Source organism: Sarcophilus harrisii, chromosome 6 (assembly GCF_902635505.1).
Source record: "Sarcophilus harrisii chromosome 6, mSarHar1.11, whole genome shotgun sequence".
Lineage (NCBI taxonomy): Eukaryota > Metazoa > Chordata > Mammalia > Dasyuromorphia > Dasyuridae > Sarcophilus > Sarcophilus harrisii.
In genome coordinates, this window is record NC_045431.1 from 244717293 (window position 1) to 244735733 (window position 18441).

The window sequence follows — 18441 nt, forward strand, 5'->3', positions numbered from 1 at the left end:
CTAGGAGAGCTATGGGCAAGGGTGCCTGTCCCTAGGATGATGGGAGTCCATTCCCCTGTCTCCAGGGCCGGAGTCTGGCAAAGAGACCAGAGCGTGGCTTTGTTGCCCATCGATAGGGGTAAAGGAAAGCAATTGTGGATGTGCTAGGCTGGGGTTGGTGTCCAGGGGGCCCCAGGCCCCAGGCAGGAGTCAGGTCTGGGTTGTTCTGCACACAGGTGCAGAACCTGCACACAGGTTCTGCACCTGTGTGGTCTGGATCTCCCCTTTCAGTCATGCAGGACCCCCGACCACCCATCTTGGAGGCCTTTGTATTTTGGCTCCAGGCTCCATCCTTACCCACCCCCTTCAGCAGCTTGAGCTGATCAGAGCATAAGCTCCCCATGTTGTGATGATGGACCCCAGCTCCAGGTTCTATCCAAAGGGTTCAGAGGGGGGGTAAATTGTGAGTCTTCATGCTGTAGAGATGGGGATGGGGGCGGGGAGGAGGTTGTGCAGCCGAGGGACCCTCCAATTCTCCCCCAACTCTCCCCCAACTTTCAGGGACATGACAGGGCTGGGCTTTTCCCCCCAGAGAAGCTCATGTTGGGTGAGGGTCCTGGAGTACATGTTCTCCTCTACAGGAGGGTCTTTCTCTGGATCTGTGAGAGTAGGGAACGTTGTCCCATGTTCCACTTGCTGCAGCCAACCCTGGGACCCCGAGTACGAGATCTGATTCATGTCACCAAGAGCTAAATCCCTGCCCAGGGTCAGTGGGGCTGAGTCTGGAGTTCAGCACCATGGACAGTCCCATGGCAGTCCCATGGCAGCGCCTGGGGGAGGGAGAGGAGATGGCTCAGTACCTGACTGAGATAAGAGTTGGAAAACCTGGAGAGGTGGGCTCCAGTATCCCAGGGGCTGAATGGGGAAGGAAGGGGGTGTCCATCTACAAGACCCTTCACCGTGACCCATGTCAACCCCATCCCACCCTAAGAGTTCCCATCCCTTTCCAGAGCTATGGCTCCTTTGCCTCCAGGGCCCTGGGAGTGGGTGTAGGGGGGTGCCCCAAGGGCTGTGCCCCTTCTCTTCCCCATTCTAACCTTTGCCCCATAATCCTCTCTGCCCTGTCCCAAGTCAGGTCTGGCGGATTTCCATTTCCACAAACCTGAGACCCCTCTGGCTTTCCTGACACTCAAAGGCAGGAACTCTGGCAGGAAAGGGAGTCCTCCTGTCCTTGATCTCTGGGGGTTCAGGAGGGCGGAGATGGAGCCCCTTCTCCCCTGGTTCTTGTTGCTTGCACCATTTCCAGAGAATGTAGTCTGGAGTGGCAGGACCACTGATTTTGGAATCAGAAAACCTGGGTTCGAATCTCGCTTCTGAGGTTGTGTAAGATCTTGAAGGTCTCTGCCAGCCCTAAAGCTTGGACCCCAAAGATCCTCCCCAGTTCTCCCTTTGCCTTCATGACCCTCCCCTCCCACTCTCTACCCCCAGCGGGGCCTCTCTGAGCCTTAAAGAGAGACCTGGACCACTTCAGCCCCGCTGAGCCCTGGTGGGGAGCGTGGCTGCCCGGCCCTAAACCCTGCCCTGATATCCCAGTGCCCAGTGGGCTCTCTCCTATATCTAAGGGGCAACTTTCCTTTAAATCCTGATCTGGCAAAGGTACGTCAGGGGCCAAGGAACTTCAATTTCCTGCCCTGGTCCTAAGGCAGCAGACCTGGGCTGGGGGGAGGCCGCTGTGGGTCAGAACTTCAGGGGACCTTTGGCTCTCAGTCTTTGAATCCCAGAAAAGTCTCTCATATACACTCACACACACACATACACACTCACACACGCTCACACACCCACTCGGACGCTCACTCACTTACACACTGCCCCACTGACAAGCCTAAGGAGAAAGGAAATTTCCTGAGGACCACTAGTGACTCGTTAGGGTCCTTCTCTGGTCTTGGGGTCTCCAAGAATAAATAACATTTATTAATAGTCATTTATTAAGCGCCTCCTACGTGTGAACCACTGGGGATATGAGTACAAAGGATGAAGGGAGTTTCATTTAGGGGGAAGAGATGGACCCATCCCGGAAGGGACAAAAGGAAGGAAAAGGAATTCTGGGAAAAAGAAAAAGAATTCTTGGGAAGGAGAGAATTGGTTAGTTTGAGGTAGAGTGGGAGCTGGGAGAAGGCTTGGGCTTGAAGGCTGGGTTCTAATCCTGACTGTAACTTCCGTCCATGACCTTGCCTGGATAACTCCCCCCTTTGGGGCCTGTTTCCCCCTCCGGAGGATGAGGGGGTTGGACTATCTGGCTTCTGAGGGCCCTAATCCCATGATCCTGAGCCACTGGTGGCCGCTGGGGAGGAAGGGGGGCCAGGGGCCCCCTAGGAGAGGCCAGGAGCAGCGGAAGCTGACCTCCCGCCCCAGGCCGAGGCCTGAGCCTGCCATCCAGGGCTCTCCTCTTCCTCTCTCTCTCTCTCTCTCTCTCTCTCTTTCTCTCTCTCTCTCCCACCAGCTTCCAAGGTATGGGGCACCCGTCCACCTGCCTCCCCGCCCGCGGGGGCTCGGCCCGGCCCCCGTTCCCCTCTGCCTGTGTGTGTGTGTGTGTGTGTGTGTGCTGACCATGTGGACGTGGGTTGTGTGCTGAGTGTGGGGGGTCGGGGGCCTTTCTTCCACAGGAGCCCACTCCCTCCCCGGCCCGCCCCCGCCTCCCAGGCCACCCAGGGCTCAGCTCCTTCTGGTTCCTCCCTCGCAGGACTCCGGATTTTTGCTTCTTGTATCTCCCTGTTTTCTTCCCTTTCTCTTTGCCCCTCTAGTGATGTAGACAGAGAATTTTGGAATAACAATGAGAGCACAGTGCAGCAGAAATGGAGCTCCTATCCTCCCAAGGAGTTTATCCTAAACATTTCACCCTACGCCCCTTATGGTGATCCACGCCTGTCCCTCAAGTGAGTTTCTTTACCTGATTTGATATGTACTGAGTATATGCGCACCCCCGCCCCCCTCCTCTTCGTCCCCCCCACCCCCTCCCCGACCACCCCATGGACAGAATGACCATGGAGACGAGCAACCCCTCCCTCTCCCGGCCTCCCCGCCTGCCTCCATCCCCCAGGGCCAGTCACTCAGGAGAGGCCGGGGTCCCATCCCGTGCCCAGATGGGCCCTCCTCCCCACGGCCTAGGTGGGCCCTCCTCCCCACAGCCTGGGCGGCCCTCCTCCCTGCGGCCTAAGCGGGTCTTCCTCCCCACGGCCTAGGTGGGCCCTCTTCCCCGTGGCCTAAGTGGGCCCTCCTCCCCATGGCCTAGGTGGACCTTCTGCCCCACGGCCCAAATGGGCCCTCCTCCCCACGGCCCGGGTGATCTCCTCCCCACAGCCCAGCGGCCCTCCTCCCCACGGCCCGCCGGCCCTCCTCCCCACGGCCCGCCGGCCCTCCTCCCCGGTCAGGACGGGGTTGCCCGTTTTGGCGTCCCCCTTCTCGCCGCGCGGCTCTGCCTCTGTTTCTCTCCCCGCTGGTGTGTTGTGGCTGCTGCTGCTGCGCTGCTGCCGCTGCCGCTACTGCTGCTACTGGTTGGTGGTCGGTGGTCGGTGGTCAGTGGTCGGAGGTCGGTGGTTGGTGGCTGGTGGCGGTGGTGATGGATGGTGAAGCTCTCTCACTAACTCGGCTCTCTCTTTCTCCCTGCTGGGCCTCCTCTCCTGGACAGCCCGCTCCTCCGTCGTTAACCCTCGTTGTCCTGTGGGATAGAGTTTGAGGCGGCTGCCCTCCCCTACCCCGAGCCCCGCACCAGGCGGGGGGGAGGGCCCCCTCCGTTGTCGTGGTGCGTTGTTCTCTCCCCCACCCTCTCTCTCCTCTCCGCAGGCTCGGTGGGCCCATTTGCAGTGCTGATGTCTCTCTCTCTCTCTCTGTCTGTCTCTTGTCTGTCCGTCTCTCTCCTCCTCTCTCTCTGTCTCTCTCTTCCTTTTATCTGTCTTTGTTCTCCTCCTCCTCCCCCCCCCCCCCCCCCCCCCCCCCCCCCCCCCATGTACGGTCCGCTCTCCCCCCCGCCTGGCGCTCCTCCGGCCGGGCCCCCGGCCTCCAGTGGCACCCTCCTGGCAGGCGCCAGAGTGGCCGCCGCGGCGGGGCTGGCGGTGGAACGGGAAGGCCGGCCAGGGGAGAAGCAGGCGCCGCCTCCGCCGCTGCCCATAGAGGACGCCATGAGGAGCAGCGTGTCTGCCCACAGCGAGCCCGGCAACGGGAAGGCGGGGAGAGGCCGATGGCACACGGTGCAGAGCCACCTCGCCACAGGGAAGCTCAGCCGGTCCAAGTGAGTGAGAGCGCGCCGTGGCCGGAGCGAGCCGGCACCCGGCTGCCCCCGGGGAGGATGTGGTGGCGCGAGGGGCACCCGGAGCGGCCCCCACCCCCGGCTCTCGGGCCATCCCCTCCTGGGCCGCGGGGCCGTCCCGCCGCCCACCCTCGGCCCGCCCGGCCCGCTCTGGCATCTGGCTGCTGCCCCTTCCTTCTGTTCCCATCAGACGCTGCTCTCTCTCTCTGCTGGTCCATCCCACCCCGGGCGGCCTCATTCCGGCCCGGAGCTCCCATTTCAGCCGTTGGCTCATCGTCCTCTGGCCCGCGGCCTTCTCCGCCGGTCCATCCCATCCCCGCGGGGGCCGTCCCATCCTCTGCCATCGTTTCCTCCCATGTTCATACAGCCGCGCCTTCTCACGGAAGGCCCCCCCGGCCCTCTCTCGTGGTCCATTCTCTACCATCGGGCTATTCCATTGGCTCGCCCCATCCTTGGTCGCCCCATCCTTGATCGTCCCATCCTTGGTCTCCCATCGTGCCGCTTGCCCCGGCTCATCCAAGCTCGGCGTCCAGGCCGTTCCCCTTTGGTCGGTTCATCCTCATCTCACCCATTCCCATCGGCTGTCTCAGTCTTGGTCAGTGAGCTGTGCTTGTGTTCCACTGGACTTATTTGGGCCTCCGGCCTCAGCTTTCCCTTTATTGGCACTCAAACTCCCCCCAAAACGGGCGGTCCCGGCATAGCCCTCGCAGCAGTCGCTGACCATGAGAGAGCCCCCCTGCTCAGCGTCCGGGACAGCCTCCCCCCCCACAGGCTGAGACAGCTTCTCCCCACTGCGGGCTGAGACAGCACCCCCCTTGTGGGCTGAGACAGCCTCCCCTGCGATAGGTGGGACCCTCCACCCTCCACAGTAGGGCCGCTCCCATTCGAGGCAGCGTCAGGTGGAAGTTCCGATCCCGGCTCTCGGATGGGGCTCACACTCAGCACTCTCACTAGATGGAAGTGCTCCCTCCCCGGTTCCCAGCGAGCGGGCTGCTCCTTCCCCGGACCTTTGGCCACCCAGAGCCCTTGCGCCAGCAGGGGTGGGGGGCACCTGACTCTCCTGAGATGGCCCGCCCCACCCCCCGTAGTCTGCCTTAGTGCCCCCTGGGCCGAGGGACCAAACCCAAGCGGGTTTGTCATTGCTTCCCCTGCAGTCTGGCCAAGAGGAAGCCAGAGCCCTGAGCCGCCCACCCCTGCCCTTTCAGAGTCAGGCAGCCCGAGCCCGGCCCGGCCCGCTCTCCAGGAGAGCAACTCGGGCCTGACACTTTGCAATTTCCACATCCAGGCCTGGATGCTCTCCACTGGCTCGGGGCCTAGAAGCACCAATTTTAGTCTCCTGTGACTGAGAGGTTGTAAATTGGACTAATTTAGGATGTGATAGGAAACCCAAAATGAGGTCAGGGAGGAGGAGGAGGAGGAGGAGGAGGAGGAGGAGGAGGAGGAGGAGGAAGAAGCTGTAGCGTCAGGCCTCTGCCTCTGTCCTGCCCCAGGGAACTGCCAGACTACCTGGCCTGGCACTGTGCCTCTTATTGCCACTGGCTGGAGAGCTGAGGGCCTTGTCCAAGCTGGTACCAGCCTGTTGCTGACAGCTCCTGGGTCCCTGAGGGCAGCAGGCTCTCTGCTGAGACTGTGTTTTGCTTTCTTCTCTCTCATTCTATTTCTCTTTTCTTTTGTTCTTGTTCTTGTTCTCTCTCTTTCTCTCTCTCTCTCTCTCTCTCTCTCTCTCTCTCTCTCTCTCTCTCTCTCTCTCTCTCTCTCTCTCTCTTTCTCTCTCTTTCGCCCAGAGGGGCAGCTTAACCATTGCCTTCCAGCCTTACTAGTTGGCCCAGGTTGGGGGGGAGGGGAAGGTGGAGCCTTGCCAGCTGCCTGGTGAATGGGTATCCCTTAGGACCTGAGGGGGAGGGGCTTCCCTTGGCCAAGTCTGAGGTCCATGGGGTTGCCCAGGGAGACGAAAACTGAAGACTGAGGGACCAAAGTTCTCCAAAACTTCATGGACAGACCCTCATACTCAGGATGATCAGGAAGCAGGAGGTTCTGTTCTCACAGAAGCCCATGAGACGGGATGATAGAGCTGGGAGGGCCCTAGAAGATGGGCTATCAGAACCAGAAGGGTCCACAGAATATCAGGAAAGAAGAACCACAGAACGCAGAACATTAGAGCTGAGAAGATGCCCAGAAAGTCAGAGCTGGCAGGGCTGTGGAGAACACATAACATGAAGAGCTGGGAAGAACTTTGGAACGTGAGCTCACTTAGTTCAATATCCTCAATTAAAAAGGTGGAGACAGACCCAGAGAGGAAGCTCGTAGGGCTGAGATAACTAACCTTGCAAGGAGGCGAGACCTCTTCAGGCCTTCTGGACCCCCCTTCCAGGTCCATCCTGCTGCCTCCCTTCTCACCAAGGGTCTCTGTTCTCAGAGGAGATCTTTACACAGCCTGGTTGGATTCATAGGGAGGAGAGCGGGCAGGGAGACCCTTGTAAGGGCCTCGCACCTCTATGATCCCCCTTGTACGACAAAGCTAACAAGTTTGGAGCTGGGAAAGTTCTTTTTTTTTAAGTAACCGAAGCTCCATAGCTGGGATAACACCAGATTTTGAGTGGATGGGTCTGGCTGTGGGTGATTAGCCTACGGCGCTGATGGAGATGGTCTTCCCAAGGTCTCCTGAAGCTCTAACATGGATCAAGGGCTCGGCTTAGAATCACAAAGAATTAGTTTAAAATCTCGTGGCTCTGTTTTCCTCTCTGTAAAATGGGGAGATTGTACTAGTTGATCTCTAGAATCCTTCCCAGAGCGGAGTCTAACTTCACCCAGAGTGGAAGTGGGTGGGAATCTCGCGGCTGTTTTTAGCGACTGTGGTCCCCCATGGGGCAGAGCCTCCTCTGCTCAAGTGCCACTCTCAGGAGCCAGGGCGATAGAATTTAAGAGAAAAGGGCAAATTTAGAGGTCAGTCCCCGAGCCCCAGGAGGTTCAGCCAAGAGCCGGGGCGGATGCTTCCCCCTGGACAGGAGGCAGCGTTACACAGTGGTGAGGGGATTGTCTCTGGGTCAAACCTCACCGGTGTTACCCTGAACCTCAGTTTCGTCTTTATGTAAAACGAGCTCCTGGGCCTGAATGGTTACCCAAGGCCCCTTCCTGCTGTGTTCCTGTGAGAAATCCAGAAATTACAGGTTGTCCCCACCTATAATCCAGTTTGGGAGTGAGGAGGTTGCCCTGCACCTTACTGGCAGAGTCTCCCAGTGTGAGGAACCCCTCCATCACGCAGCTGCCAAGGTGTCCCCGTTACCCCAGGGAAGCCAGAGCTGGGGCTAGGAAGGGGGCCGGCCGGGAGGGAGGGGAGCCAAGTAGGGTGGGGGGCTCGGGAGGGCGGAGTGGTCTTGGAGGTGTGGCTTTGCAGCAAGCGGACGGAGGCCCAGAGAGGTCCAGCGGAGCGCGCCCTGCCTTGGGGCCTCCTGGTCGTGGTCCTGGCCTTTTTTCTCCACTTTGATTCCTTCATCTGCTTCTCCTTTCTCTCCTCTCCTCCTCCTCCTGTGCCGCTGCCGGCCCCAAGTTTCGAGGATTCCACCTTGTCCACGGCCACTACTCTAGAGTATATCCCCAGCTCGGCGGGGGACCCGAAATGCCAGCGACCCCGCACCCTGCTCCGGCAGCAGAGCCTCCAGCAGCCACTGAGTCAGCACCAGAGGGGCCGGCAGCCCAGCCAGCCTACCACCAGCCAGAGCCTGGGGCAGCTCCAGGCCCACACGGGCCCGGCCCCGGCTGCCACCAATCCCCGCGCTCAGGGCCGGGGCCAGGCCCGCCAGGGCGCCGCGGCCGGTTCCAAGTACCGGGCGGCAACCGGGGGCCGCGGCCGCTCCAACCCAGGCAGCTGGGACCACGTTGTGGGGCAGATTCGAAACCGAGGCTTGGACATGAAGTCCTTCCTGTAAGTCCTTCTCAAGGCCCGGCCCACCCCGTGCCCCCAGATCTCACCCTCCCGCCCCATCCATCTTCCTTCCCCCACTGCTCCCACCACTCCCCTCCTCTGCTGTTCTCTTCCTCTCCTGTCCCTCGGAGAGTGACCCTGGGAGTCCGCTGTAGCTCCCTCCAGTGTAGGGTAGTCTAGGGCGCAAGCCCAAAAGGACGTTTTCTTCAGTGGAAGGATGCTGGCTGCCCTGCCCGCCCTCCCTCCTCCCGGACTCTACCTGACGGCCTCTGCCCCCCTCAGCCGCTCCAAAGTCTGCAGGAGTAGATAGAGAGCCTGAAGAATCCCACCCAAGACCCCCACAGAGCTTCCTACCCTCCTGCCCACTGTCTCCTCCTGACCCATCTCTGACCTATTACTTCCTTCCTTGTCCCAACCCAGCCCCTTTAGCAAAGGCTCTTTTCTCTTGCCCTGATCCTTCATGCTCGGGATCCCCTTCCTCCCTCTTCCCACTTTCTTCCTCCTCTTATCTGCCCTTCCCTTTTCCAGTCCTTGTCCCCATCCCTTTCCCATCCCGGTTCTGTCTCCCAGTAACCTGGGCCCACCTCTCCCTCCTCTTTCTCCTCTAACATTTCCCTGCCCCCTTTTCCCTGCCTTTATCCTCTTAGATCCCTTCCCCCCCAACTCCCTCTTCCCCACCCCTGCCATCTCCTTTCCTCTCCCCCTAAGACTCCTTACCAAGCCCTTCCTCCCTTGGTACCCACCCTCACTTCCTGCCCTCACGGTGACTCCCCGAGTCTAGAACCCTCTCATTCCAAGAGCAGGTGTGGGTCAGTGGCAGCTGTCCGGCCTCCCCTTGCCCCATTATAAATGCCGGGCCTCCCGCGGTTGCCCTCTGCGGTCTTGCCCACTCTGCTGTTCCGCACCACCCAGCCCCGCCCCAGGTAAGAGCCTCCTTGGGAGTCTGAGCTCAGGGAGGAGGGACGGAGCCCGACTTGCAGCTCCCCCCACTCCAATGCAAGCGTCCTCTCTCCGTGTTTCATTCTGGGGGCAGAGCAAAAGGAGTCGACCCACGCAAGAAGGGACGGCCTTCAATGATCAAGAGAACCTGGTTACTGGGGAGCCAGACCTGGACGGTGGAGAACACGGGGCCTCCCAAGCGGCCTGACCCTCTGCCTCTTCCCCCGACCCATCCAAGCTTCCCGGGAACGGGAGGATCCTCCAGCGGGCCTGGTGCCCATTCTGTTGGACAAGGACGCCAGCGGATGGCCCTGCCTCAGTTCTCACACCATCTGTCCTTCCAGGCCCAGAAGCCAGGGCAGGATTTAACACCCAAGAGTCGAGGTTCAAGCGTTTGGTTCAGTGTCTTGTGTCAGGGGTAAAGGACACCCCCAAACTGCTCAGCGAGAGAGGGCTGGCATCCTAGTGAATCCAGCCCCACCAGAGATTGGAGGCAAGGCTCCAAGGTGACCTGCTGATGCCCAAGGAGAAGACATGGAAAGGCCCACCACCACACCTTGGGCTCTCCTTGGAATCCCGATGTCCGGCTGCTCTGGTTGGCACCTGTTGGGGGGCTCCCCTGGAACCATCACCACCAGCTGCTGATGGGGAGTGAGTCAACAGGATCAAAGAATAAAGAGAAGAACAATCTAATTGCGGCCACATTGATTAGCTGCCTGCTGGGTGCCAAGAGCTGGTTCCTGCCCTCAGAGAAGCTCCCGCACTGTGCTCTCCCTCCAGGTCCCCCTTCTGCTGAAACCCCAGATCCCTGAACGTTTTTTCCTCCGGTTCCTGAATATCCCAGCCCCACTGGGTGCAGCTGTTCCCCCACAACAAACTGTGCAAAGCATTGAGACTCAATGGGATCCACAGAGCTCAAGGAAGGTTTGACGGTGTGACTGCAGGGCAGAGCAGAGCCTCTAAAGTCACTCCTTTCTGGGCTTCAGGGGTTCTAAGCCAGATCCCACTGGCCTTCCCTGCCAGCCGCTGGTCTACATGGCCACCATGCTGCAGCTACCCTAATTTTCCATTGGAAACCCCCAGACACCGTGAATCCACGTTGTCTTAAAAATGCCCCTTCTCCAGCTCTCAGCTCACCCAAAGCCCAGTGTGCCATCATCACCACCCCCCGGCAAGCTCCCCAATCCCCGTCTTTCAGCCACCAACCAACTCCTCAAGCTTAGTTACGTCTGCCAGCCCCACGTCCCCACTGGGATGACCTGAAGGCCCCCCAGTCTCAACCCTGCAGAGATGGCCCCATTCACAAATGACGCTCCCAATCCATCCAGGTCCTTATGTTCAAATCTCACTATGTGGAGAGCTGCTCAACCTCCTCTAGCTCTCGTATCAGCCCATGGCCACAGAGGATCTGTTTGATGGGTTTCACCATCCCATAGATCTTCATGCCCTCCCCTATCCCTTGGCACCTTTCCTCTCCTCATCCGTAAAATGGGGGTAGAGTTGTACATACTGTCTCCCAGCACAGGAAGCAAGAGGCTTTGTGAGCTCCAGAGTGCCAACAAAATAGGAACTGTTCTTACTATGGTATCACCAATGGCCTCTAGCCATAGAACCTTTCCCAGACCCTGTGATGTAGTTTGGGGATAGAGGGAGCCTTAGAAACAAAAGACCTGGCCCTAATCTCTAACTTAATCTGGGCTTCTTTAGAATGAGGGTTCGGCCAAGATGACTTCTAGTCCAGGGCTCCTTCCTGCTTTAAATCCATGGCCCTACCCGAAGTATTTACCACCTAGCCTTGTGAGCATGTGAGCAAAACCATTTTACACACCTTAAAATCCAATGCCGGTTATCGCTGTGACTTTTGTTGCAGCTAATGACAGAAATCAAGAGAGTTTGGACCCTGGCTCGATGTTGTGCTGATTGTGTGACCATTGGTGGATCACGTTAGTTCCCTGAGTCTTATTTTGCTCACGTATAAAATGGGTGTAAACCCATTTTCAAACCATTAATTTAGAACTATTAGTAGTTCTACCTGCTTACCTCATGAGATTGTTATAACCCTTAGGAGCGTAGAGAAATCTGAGCTACTACGATCATTATGACTTGGCTCAGAGACTCATTAATTTGACCAAAGATAAGAGAGGGACATTGCCCTGTTAGCAAGCACCTATTAAACATGTATTAAAGTGCTAGAAATACAAAGATAAATGTCCCTGACTTTGAAGGGATTTACAATCTAGATGGGGGATGAATTGGCTGACCTCCAAGGTCCTGCCTATGGTTTGCCTATCCTTCCCTAGCATCCTTCCCCTTCCATGGAGAGATTAGTGCTTCTTTGGCAAAATGGTGGAACCAGTGTCCTCCAACATGCTATCTTTTTATTCAAGAACCATTTATCGAGTATTTGCTATGTTCAGAGCTTGTCCTGAATGCCGTAGGAGATACAAAGTTTTTATAAGAAATAGTCTCTGCCCCAAGGCTCTCCCAGCCTCATGAGCACACAAAATCTCAACGCAGATAACATCTGACAAGGACATTAGAGACATCCAAGCAAAGCATAAAGTCCAATGCCAAATTTTTCCCTCCTCCTCCCTCAATTCTGGGAAAAAAAAGGAATTTCAACTACAATATCCTGGCTTCTTTCTGGAGGTTATAGCGTTCCGACCTGTGGGAGGTTGATGCTCATGGGGAAAGAGCCATTTGGCGTTCAAAGAGGGTCAGAGGAGCACCAGAAAATGCATTAAGTTAGGGGAATACATGGTGTTGTTTTGTTTCTGGAAACTGGATGGAATTTTACCAAGCCAAGAAGGGCAAAGAACAAAGGAGGGGGGATAGATTTCAGGCAGACAGGAGTGTAGGAGGAATGTTGTTTCCCCCAGATTAGTGAAGATATCATCTAAGATGGCTGTCCCTTTCTACTGAGCAAGGATAGTACATTTCTACTCTTGGTGGGATCTATCTCTATTTCTGGCAACCCTTGTAGGGCTGTTAGTCCCCCACCTTCTCCATTGCCATATTCTTCACTCCTAAGGTGGTTGGCTTCTACCACTACCCCTTCTGGCCTTTTTTAGATTTTTCCCACCACCTAAAAAATAAGCATTTCTTTAAAAGAAATAATTTATTTATTTTTAAATTATTTTGTTTTAATTTTTTTCCAATTTCATGTGAAAACAATTTTTAACATTTTCAAAAAAAATTAGTTCCAAATTCTCTTTTTCCCTCTTTCTTAAGAAATCAAACAATTTACTATCGATTATATATGCATAGTCATGCAAAACCAAAAAAATAAGTATTAGTATTATCATCACTCTACAATAACATGTGGCATTTTGTACCATTCAGAGTGCTTTAGTGGTCTCATTTTTAGCGATCATAATTCATATTTCTTTAGATCAGGGATTCTTAACTTTTTATTACACCAATGACCTTTTGGGCAATGTGGTGAAATCTTGTCATGATGCCGTTTTAAAATGCATAAAGTAAAACACATAGGATGACAAAGGAACCCAGTTGTCTTGAAATTATCACAGCCCCTGGCACATAGTGTTTATTGACTTGTCAATTTTATGAAATCATTTTAAAATGAGTCCACAGACTCTCAAATCAAGTTAAGAAACCCGGCTCTGATGCTCTCCGTCTTTCACCTTCTGAGAAGCCCAACAAGACTGGTTATCCTTCACAAAGCAAACCTAGCCAATTTGAATGCTGTTAGGCAGGAGGAAGAAGTAGCTGGCCACTGCCCTTACCTTTCTGCTATGGGCTGTTTGACCAGCATCTGATCAGGCTTCTGGATACCTTTATAGAGTCGGGAGGCTTTGTATCTCCATTCTAGTTTTTGTTCATAACTAACCCATCCTAAAAAAATATCCTTGTTCTCTGCACCATCCATCCTCCAAGAGGATGACCAGTCCATCCTCTTGTGTATATTGATGTCCTTTGAGGACTTCTTGAGCCAACTGGTTTTCCTACTTGGCAACATCCATTACAACTTTCACCTTCTCCAAGTCTCCTTCACAATCCAAGACCTTGGACCGTGTCTTAGTGAACGAACCCTGGACTACCACGAAATCACTCCTCCTCCCCTCAGATTCTTCACCTCATCTCCTCAAGGAGAAATCTTTGAATGGCATCTTGCTAGAAGAGACTTCCTGTCTGCTTTGGAGGGGCCCCATCACCAAACTGAAGCTCTCAAAGGTCTAACCCCAGAAGCATTTGGATGATCCTGACCCAGAGGTGTATCTCTGGAAAAAGAGAAAAGAGAGAGAGGTTTAATGTTGAGTCTTTCCTTGAATCCAGCCCAAGCTACTTGGCGATAGCTCAGAGACATCCCTCCAAAACCCAATGATCTAGAGGGCCCAAATCTTGTCTGCTTACCCTCTAAGGCTACATTAGTGGTATCATAATGCCCAGAATGGAGGTAATTAGATTACCAAAATCAAACAAACAAACAAAAACTAGACAGAAATGGCCATACCATTTCAGTAAGAACATCCTGCCTTCCATAGAGAAATTCTAACCAGTTCAGTTGGATTCAGCAAATGATTGGGCAAACCTAGAGTCGATAATCCCCCTGCATGCTGTTCTGGTCAGATCACATCTGGAGCACTGTCTTCAGATTTTGGGGAGACATTAAAACAAATGAATGAGTACATCGGAGGGTGGCCAGGATTTTGAGGGCACTGGAGACCATGATATTCAAGGATGGAATGAAGAAAGTGGGAACATTAAGCCCAGAGTGGAAAAGACGGGATCGCTCTCTGCAAGTATCCAAAGGGCAGTTCCATGGAAGAATCGGCTCTTTTCTTAGTGCCTGAGTCCAAAGCAGTGAGGAGGAGACAGCATGTTGGTGCAGGAGAAAGATGTTAGAGCTCTGCCTGTTGCTCCTTGTGTAAATTTGGGCAAGTTATCCCACCTGTAAGATGAAGGAGTGAAACCCGTGACCTCTGATCTGACGAGTTTCAGAAGCCAAATCCATCCTCATTCTTAACAATTAAAACTGTCCAAAAAGTGGAGATTTCTGCCCCACTCACCGGAGTGCTTCCAATGAGCTGGACGACCACGTTTTGGGTACATCCTCGAGGCTGATTCCAGTTTGGGTCCAGGCTGGACTGGACGCTCTCTGTTTTTAAGAGGTGGGATGCTGGGCCAGGATGTTCAGGGTCAGTAACCCTCCCCAGCTACAGGGAATGGAAACTCTGAAGGAGGCCCAGAGAATCACTCCCAAGCCCGTGGTCCCCCAATCCCCGAGGTTCCCATCAGGTGCTCCAAGAGCCTTCTCCCACACCCTCTTCTCCCCTCCCCTTTTGCCCCTTGCCCCATGAGGATGAGCTTTGGGGTCTGGGCCATGGACACGTCTTCTCTCCCTCCCATTCTCTCCTTCTTCGGCTATTGACAATGCTGGGTGTGTTTTGTTCCTTCCTCCAAAGTTGGTTTCTTATGCTTTTTTCCTCTCTCTTTTTTCTCCCTTCTCTCCTTCCTTCCCCTTCTCGCTCGCTCGCTGCCTCGGGGCCTCCTCGTCTTGCTGCCTGGCTGGCGGGCTGGCGGGCTGCCCCCCTCCTGGGCAGGGAAGGCCGGATGGTGGTGCTATCCTTGGTCTTAGGGCTCTCGGAACAGGATGACTTTGCCAATATCCCTGACCTGCAAAATCCAGGACCTCAACAGAACCAGAGCGCTCAGGGGGACAAGAGGTATGAGCAAAGGCGAGGCCCCTCCGGCCACAGCAGGAGGAGGAGGCGCAGAGAGGGTTCCCCAGCCCCAGCCCGGACAGGGCTGGAGGAAGAGGAGGAGGAAGAGGCCCCACCTGCTGGGGCCTCTCACTGCCAGCTTGGGGAGGGGGGTGGAGGAGGCCCCATCCTCCCTCCACCCCAGCTGGATGTCTTCCAATCTCGGCACCACCTCGGTGATGCTCTCTCCGGCCTGAGGCCCTCAGACCATCCTGGGACCAATCTGGATCACACCTGCTCCCCTAGGCTCTCCCCTGCCTCCTACTTCCCTGGGAAGGGGGCGGCCCCAGACCTGCCCCCTTCCATCTTCCTGTTCAGCTCCCCCCTGCTGCCTACATCTTTCATCTCTGCCTGCCACTCCTTGGAAATCCCTGTTTCTCTGGTGGTTGGTGGGTAGGGAGATGTTAGGGAAGGGCATATGAGCCCAAACTCCCTCATCTCCCACCCCAACCTCCTTCTGGCCTTTGGGGTTCCCTGAACTCGGGGAGCTTCATCCTGCCCCTCCTTCAGGGGAAGCCTAGAAAATGAAGTGACAGGGGTATCTGAGAGTTCTGGGAAGGATTAGTGGGGGGAGGGCTTACCACTGGGAGGGGCAAAGGGAAAGGCCACTAATAGCTGGTGGGGAGAGGTGGCAGAAGCCCCAAGGGGCCGCAGCTCAGATGAAGACAAGAGAGGGCTTGTGGAAAGAGGCAAGTCAGGACAGCCATTGCCAGAGACTCAATATGAAGGACGTAGAGCTCTCCAAACTGGCCCCCCGGGGACTCTCTGGAAAGCCGTCAAGGAGCAGCTGGGACCCAGTACTTTTGGGGGAACAGCGTCTGGGGAGAGAGGAGGGGCAAGGTGCAGGAGGAAGGTAAATATTACACAGCCCTGGCCTGAGGTCTGAAGCTGTCCGATGCCCCCTAAACTTTGGCTTGAGGTCCAGAGCTGCCAATGCCCCCCGCAATCCTTGACCTGACGTTCAGCACTGTGGATAGCTCCCTAAGCTTTGCCAGGGTCCAGAGCTGCTGAATGCCCACCATAAGCCTTGACCTGAGGTTCAGCGCTGTGGATAGCTCTCTAAGCTTTGGCCTGAGGTCCAGAGATGCTGAATGCCCTCTCAACAAGCCTTGGCTTGAGTTCTAAAGCTGCGAATACCCCTCAAACCTTGGCTTGCTGTCCAGAGCTGCCAAATGTCCCCAAGCTTTGATCTAAACTCCAGAGCTGCCCATAACTCCTTAAGCTTTGATCTCAGGTCCAGAGCTGCCCATAGCCCTCTAAGCTTTGGCCTCGGCCCAGAGCTGCCCATAGCCGCCCATAGCCCCCTACAGCCCCCTACGCTTTGGCTTGGGCCCAGAGCTGCCCATAGCTCATTAATCTTTGGTCTTAACTCCAGAGCTCCAGAGCCTATAGCCCCCTTAGCTTTGGCCTGGGTCCAGAGCTGCCAAATCTCCCCATTCTGGGGACCTCATTCAGGCTTAGCCTTTTGGATTGCTCCTGGACCCAACTTCTTGTTAGAGGAGGGGAGATAGACCATTGGACCCAGTGGAAAGATCATGAAATTCAGAATCAAGTACCAGCTCTAGTTCCAAACTTGCTTTCCTGCCACTTTTCCCCTAAATGACCGTTTCCCACTTAACCCAGTAAACATCTATCCATGGAAAGGGAACAAGCCTTAAGTCCCTACATGTGCCAGGTCCCCTCCCCAAGGCCTGCATATATGCAGCAGTTCCTGCCCTCAGCACACTTACATTTTGCTGGGGAAATATAACGTGCATTTTCTTCCTCAGGCCTCAGTTTCCTTCTCTGTAAGTAAGATGAGGGAGCCAGGCCACTTAACGGTTCAGCTCACTTCCAGCAGTCTGTGACTTGGAGAAGCAAGCCCCTGAGCAGAATGCCGGTCATCTTGGCTAATTCCGCTTCTCGTCACACTAATGAGAGATGCAGGGCCTGGGCCCTGGGCTGCCAGCTTGGCGCAGCTTGCACACCAAGCAGAGGGGGATGGGGCTGGCTTGCCCAGGGAGAAGTCCTTGGGGGATAGGGAGCGTTTACGAGCTGGGGGGACCTTGGCAGCCAGGCCCTGCATCCCTCCAGCTGGGTGCCATACCGCTGCCCCCTGGTTCTCCCGGCCAGACCTGGTGGCTGCATCGTCTGGGCCGTCCCCAGCCGGAAGGGGCTGCATGTCCGGGGGGGCCGACAGGGACAGGGGAGGGAGAGGGGAGTCAGACTGATTTCCTTTGGCTCATGGCATGCTTTGGCCCCGTCCCAGCACGCCCAACGGGACTCCAGGATGCCGGCCCCCCTCATGCCCATGGGCATTCCATCCGGGTCTCACCCCCCACCACTTCCATGGCCCCACCAGAGATGCCCCCTTGTCCTTCCTGGCTAGAGCCTTGACACTTGGAGGTGGGAGAGCCAGGGACCTGGGAGGGGATAAAGGTGGGAGAGAAGGCTGGAACCCTTCCGGGAGCCGCAAAAACAAGGTGTGAAGCGTGAGGGAGCAGATGTAGGCTGGAAACAAGATTTCACATTACCCATGTGCTAATTAGCTGGCACCATTTTCACCCACAGCCTATTTTTACCTCCTTGTTACTTGGCTTTCACACCATACGCATCCCATCTGATCTTTCCATCAGCCTGGCCCCCCGTCCTTTTCACCAGACACCGGCAAAGGGAGGGTGGTGGGGTCAGAGCCTCTTGAACGGCCCCAGGAGGACCCTCGTTCCCATCTTCCTCCATCCCATTTCTCCCTCCCTAGTGGGGGTGACCGCCTGCTACCGAGCCTTCATCTCTGCTCCTTAGCCTGGGGTCCTTGACAGGCCCCTGCCCCGCCATGGGGTGAGCACAGGACATTCAGAATTGCCTTCTTCCCGTTAGAGCTGCCACCAGCCCCCCTTTCCATAGAGCCTTAAAGCTCCCAACAAGGAGAGCAGCTTCTGCCTTCCTCTGTCCCCATGGACCCCAGGTTTTGTCTCCATCAGGAGGACTGCAGCCCAAGATCCTGGGGCCTGCTTTGATGGGCACTACAGGGTGGGCAGAGAGCCCAGACCCAGCTCATAGGGTATCAGCTGCCCTGATGGGCACTGCAGGGTGGGCAGAGAGCCCAAGCCCACATCATAGGGCATCAGCTGTCCTGATGGGCCCAAAGGGTGGACAGAGAGCCCAAGCCCATATCATAGGGCATCAGCTGTCCTAATGGGCACTACAGGGTGGGCGTCTAGGCCCAGCTCCTGGGGCATCAGCTGCCCTGATGGGCACTGCAGGGTGGGCAGAGAGCCCAAGCCTACATCATAGGGCATCAGTTGCCCTAATGGGCACTACAGGGTGGGTAGAGAGCCCAGGCCCAGCTCATAGGGCATCAGCTGCCCTGATGGGCACTAAGGGGTGAGCAGGGAGCTCAGCTTTCCACTTTGGAAGAGGCTGACACAGTGATATCGAATCTTAGAAGGTGGCAAGCTTCCTTATGATTGGCACAGTAGGGTCTCAAACTTCTTCCACCTGTTCAGGCCCCTTTAATCTTCAGCCCTGTAAGAGGCAGGATGACAGACCGGAAACAGGGCTGTATTTGGAGCCCAAGGACCAGGGTTCTAATGTTA

At 55.9% G+C, this 18441-nt stretch overlaps 1 protein-coding gene across 1 annotated transcript in view; it reads left to right on the plus strand.

Annotated features, from left to right (window-relative positions):
* The window catches only part of SYT7 (synaptotagmin 7), a 76410-nt gene that overhangs the window by 42657 nt on the left and 15312 nt on the right, over positions 1-18441 (plus strand). The window contains exons 4-7 of the mRNA XM_031943657.1: positions 2781-2912; positions 4040-4264; positions 7830-8204; positions 14708-14830. Of these exons, the coding sequence (XP_031799517.1) occupies positions 2781-2912; positions 4040-4264; positions 7830-8204; positions 14708-14830 (855 nt within the window). The remainder of the gene's footprint in view (positions 1-2780; positions 2913-4039; positions 4265-7829; positions 8205-14707; positions 14831-18441) is intronic.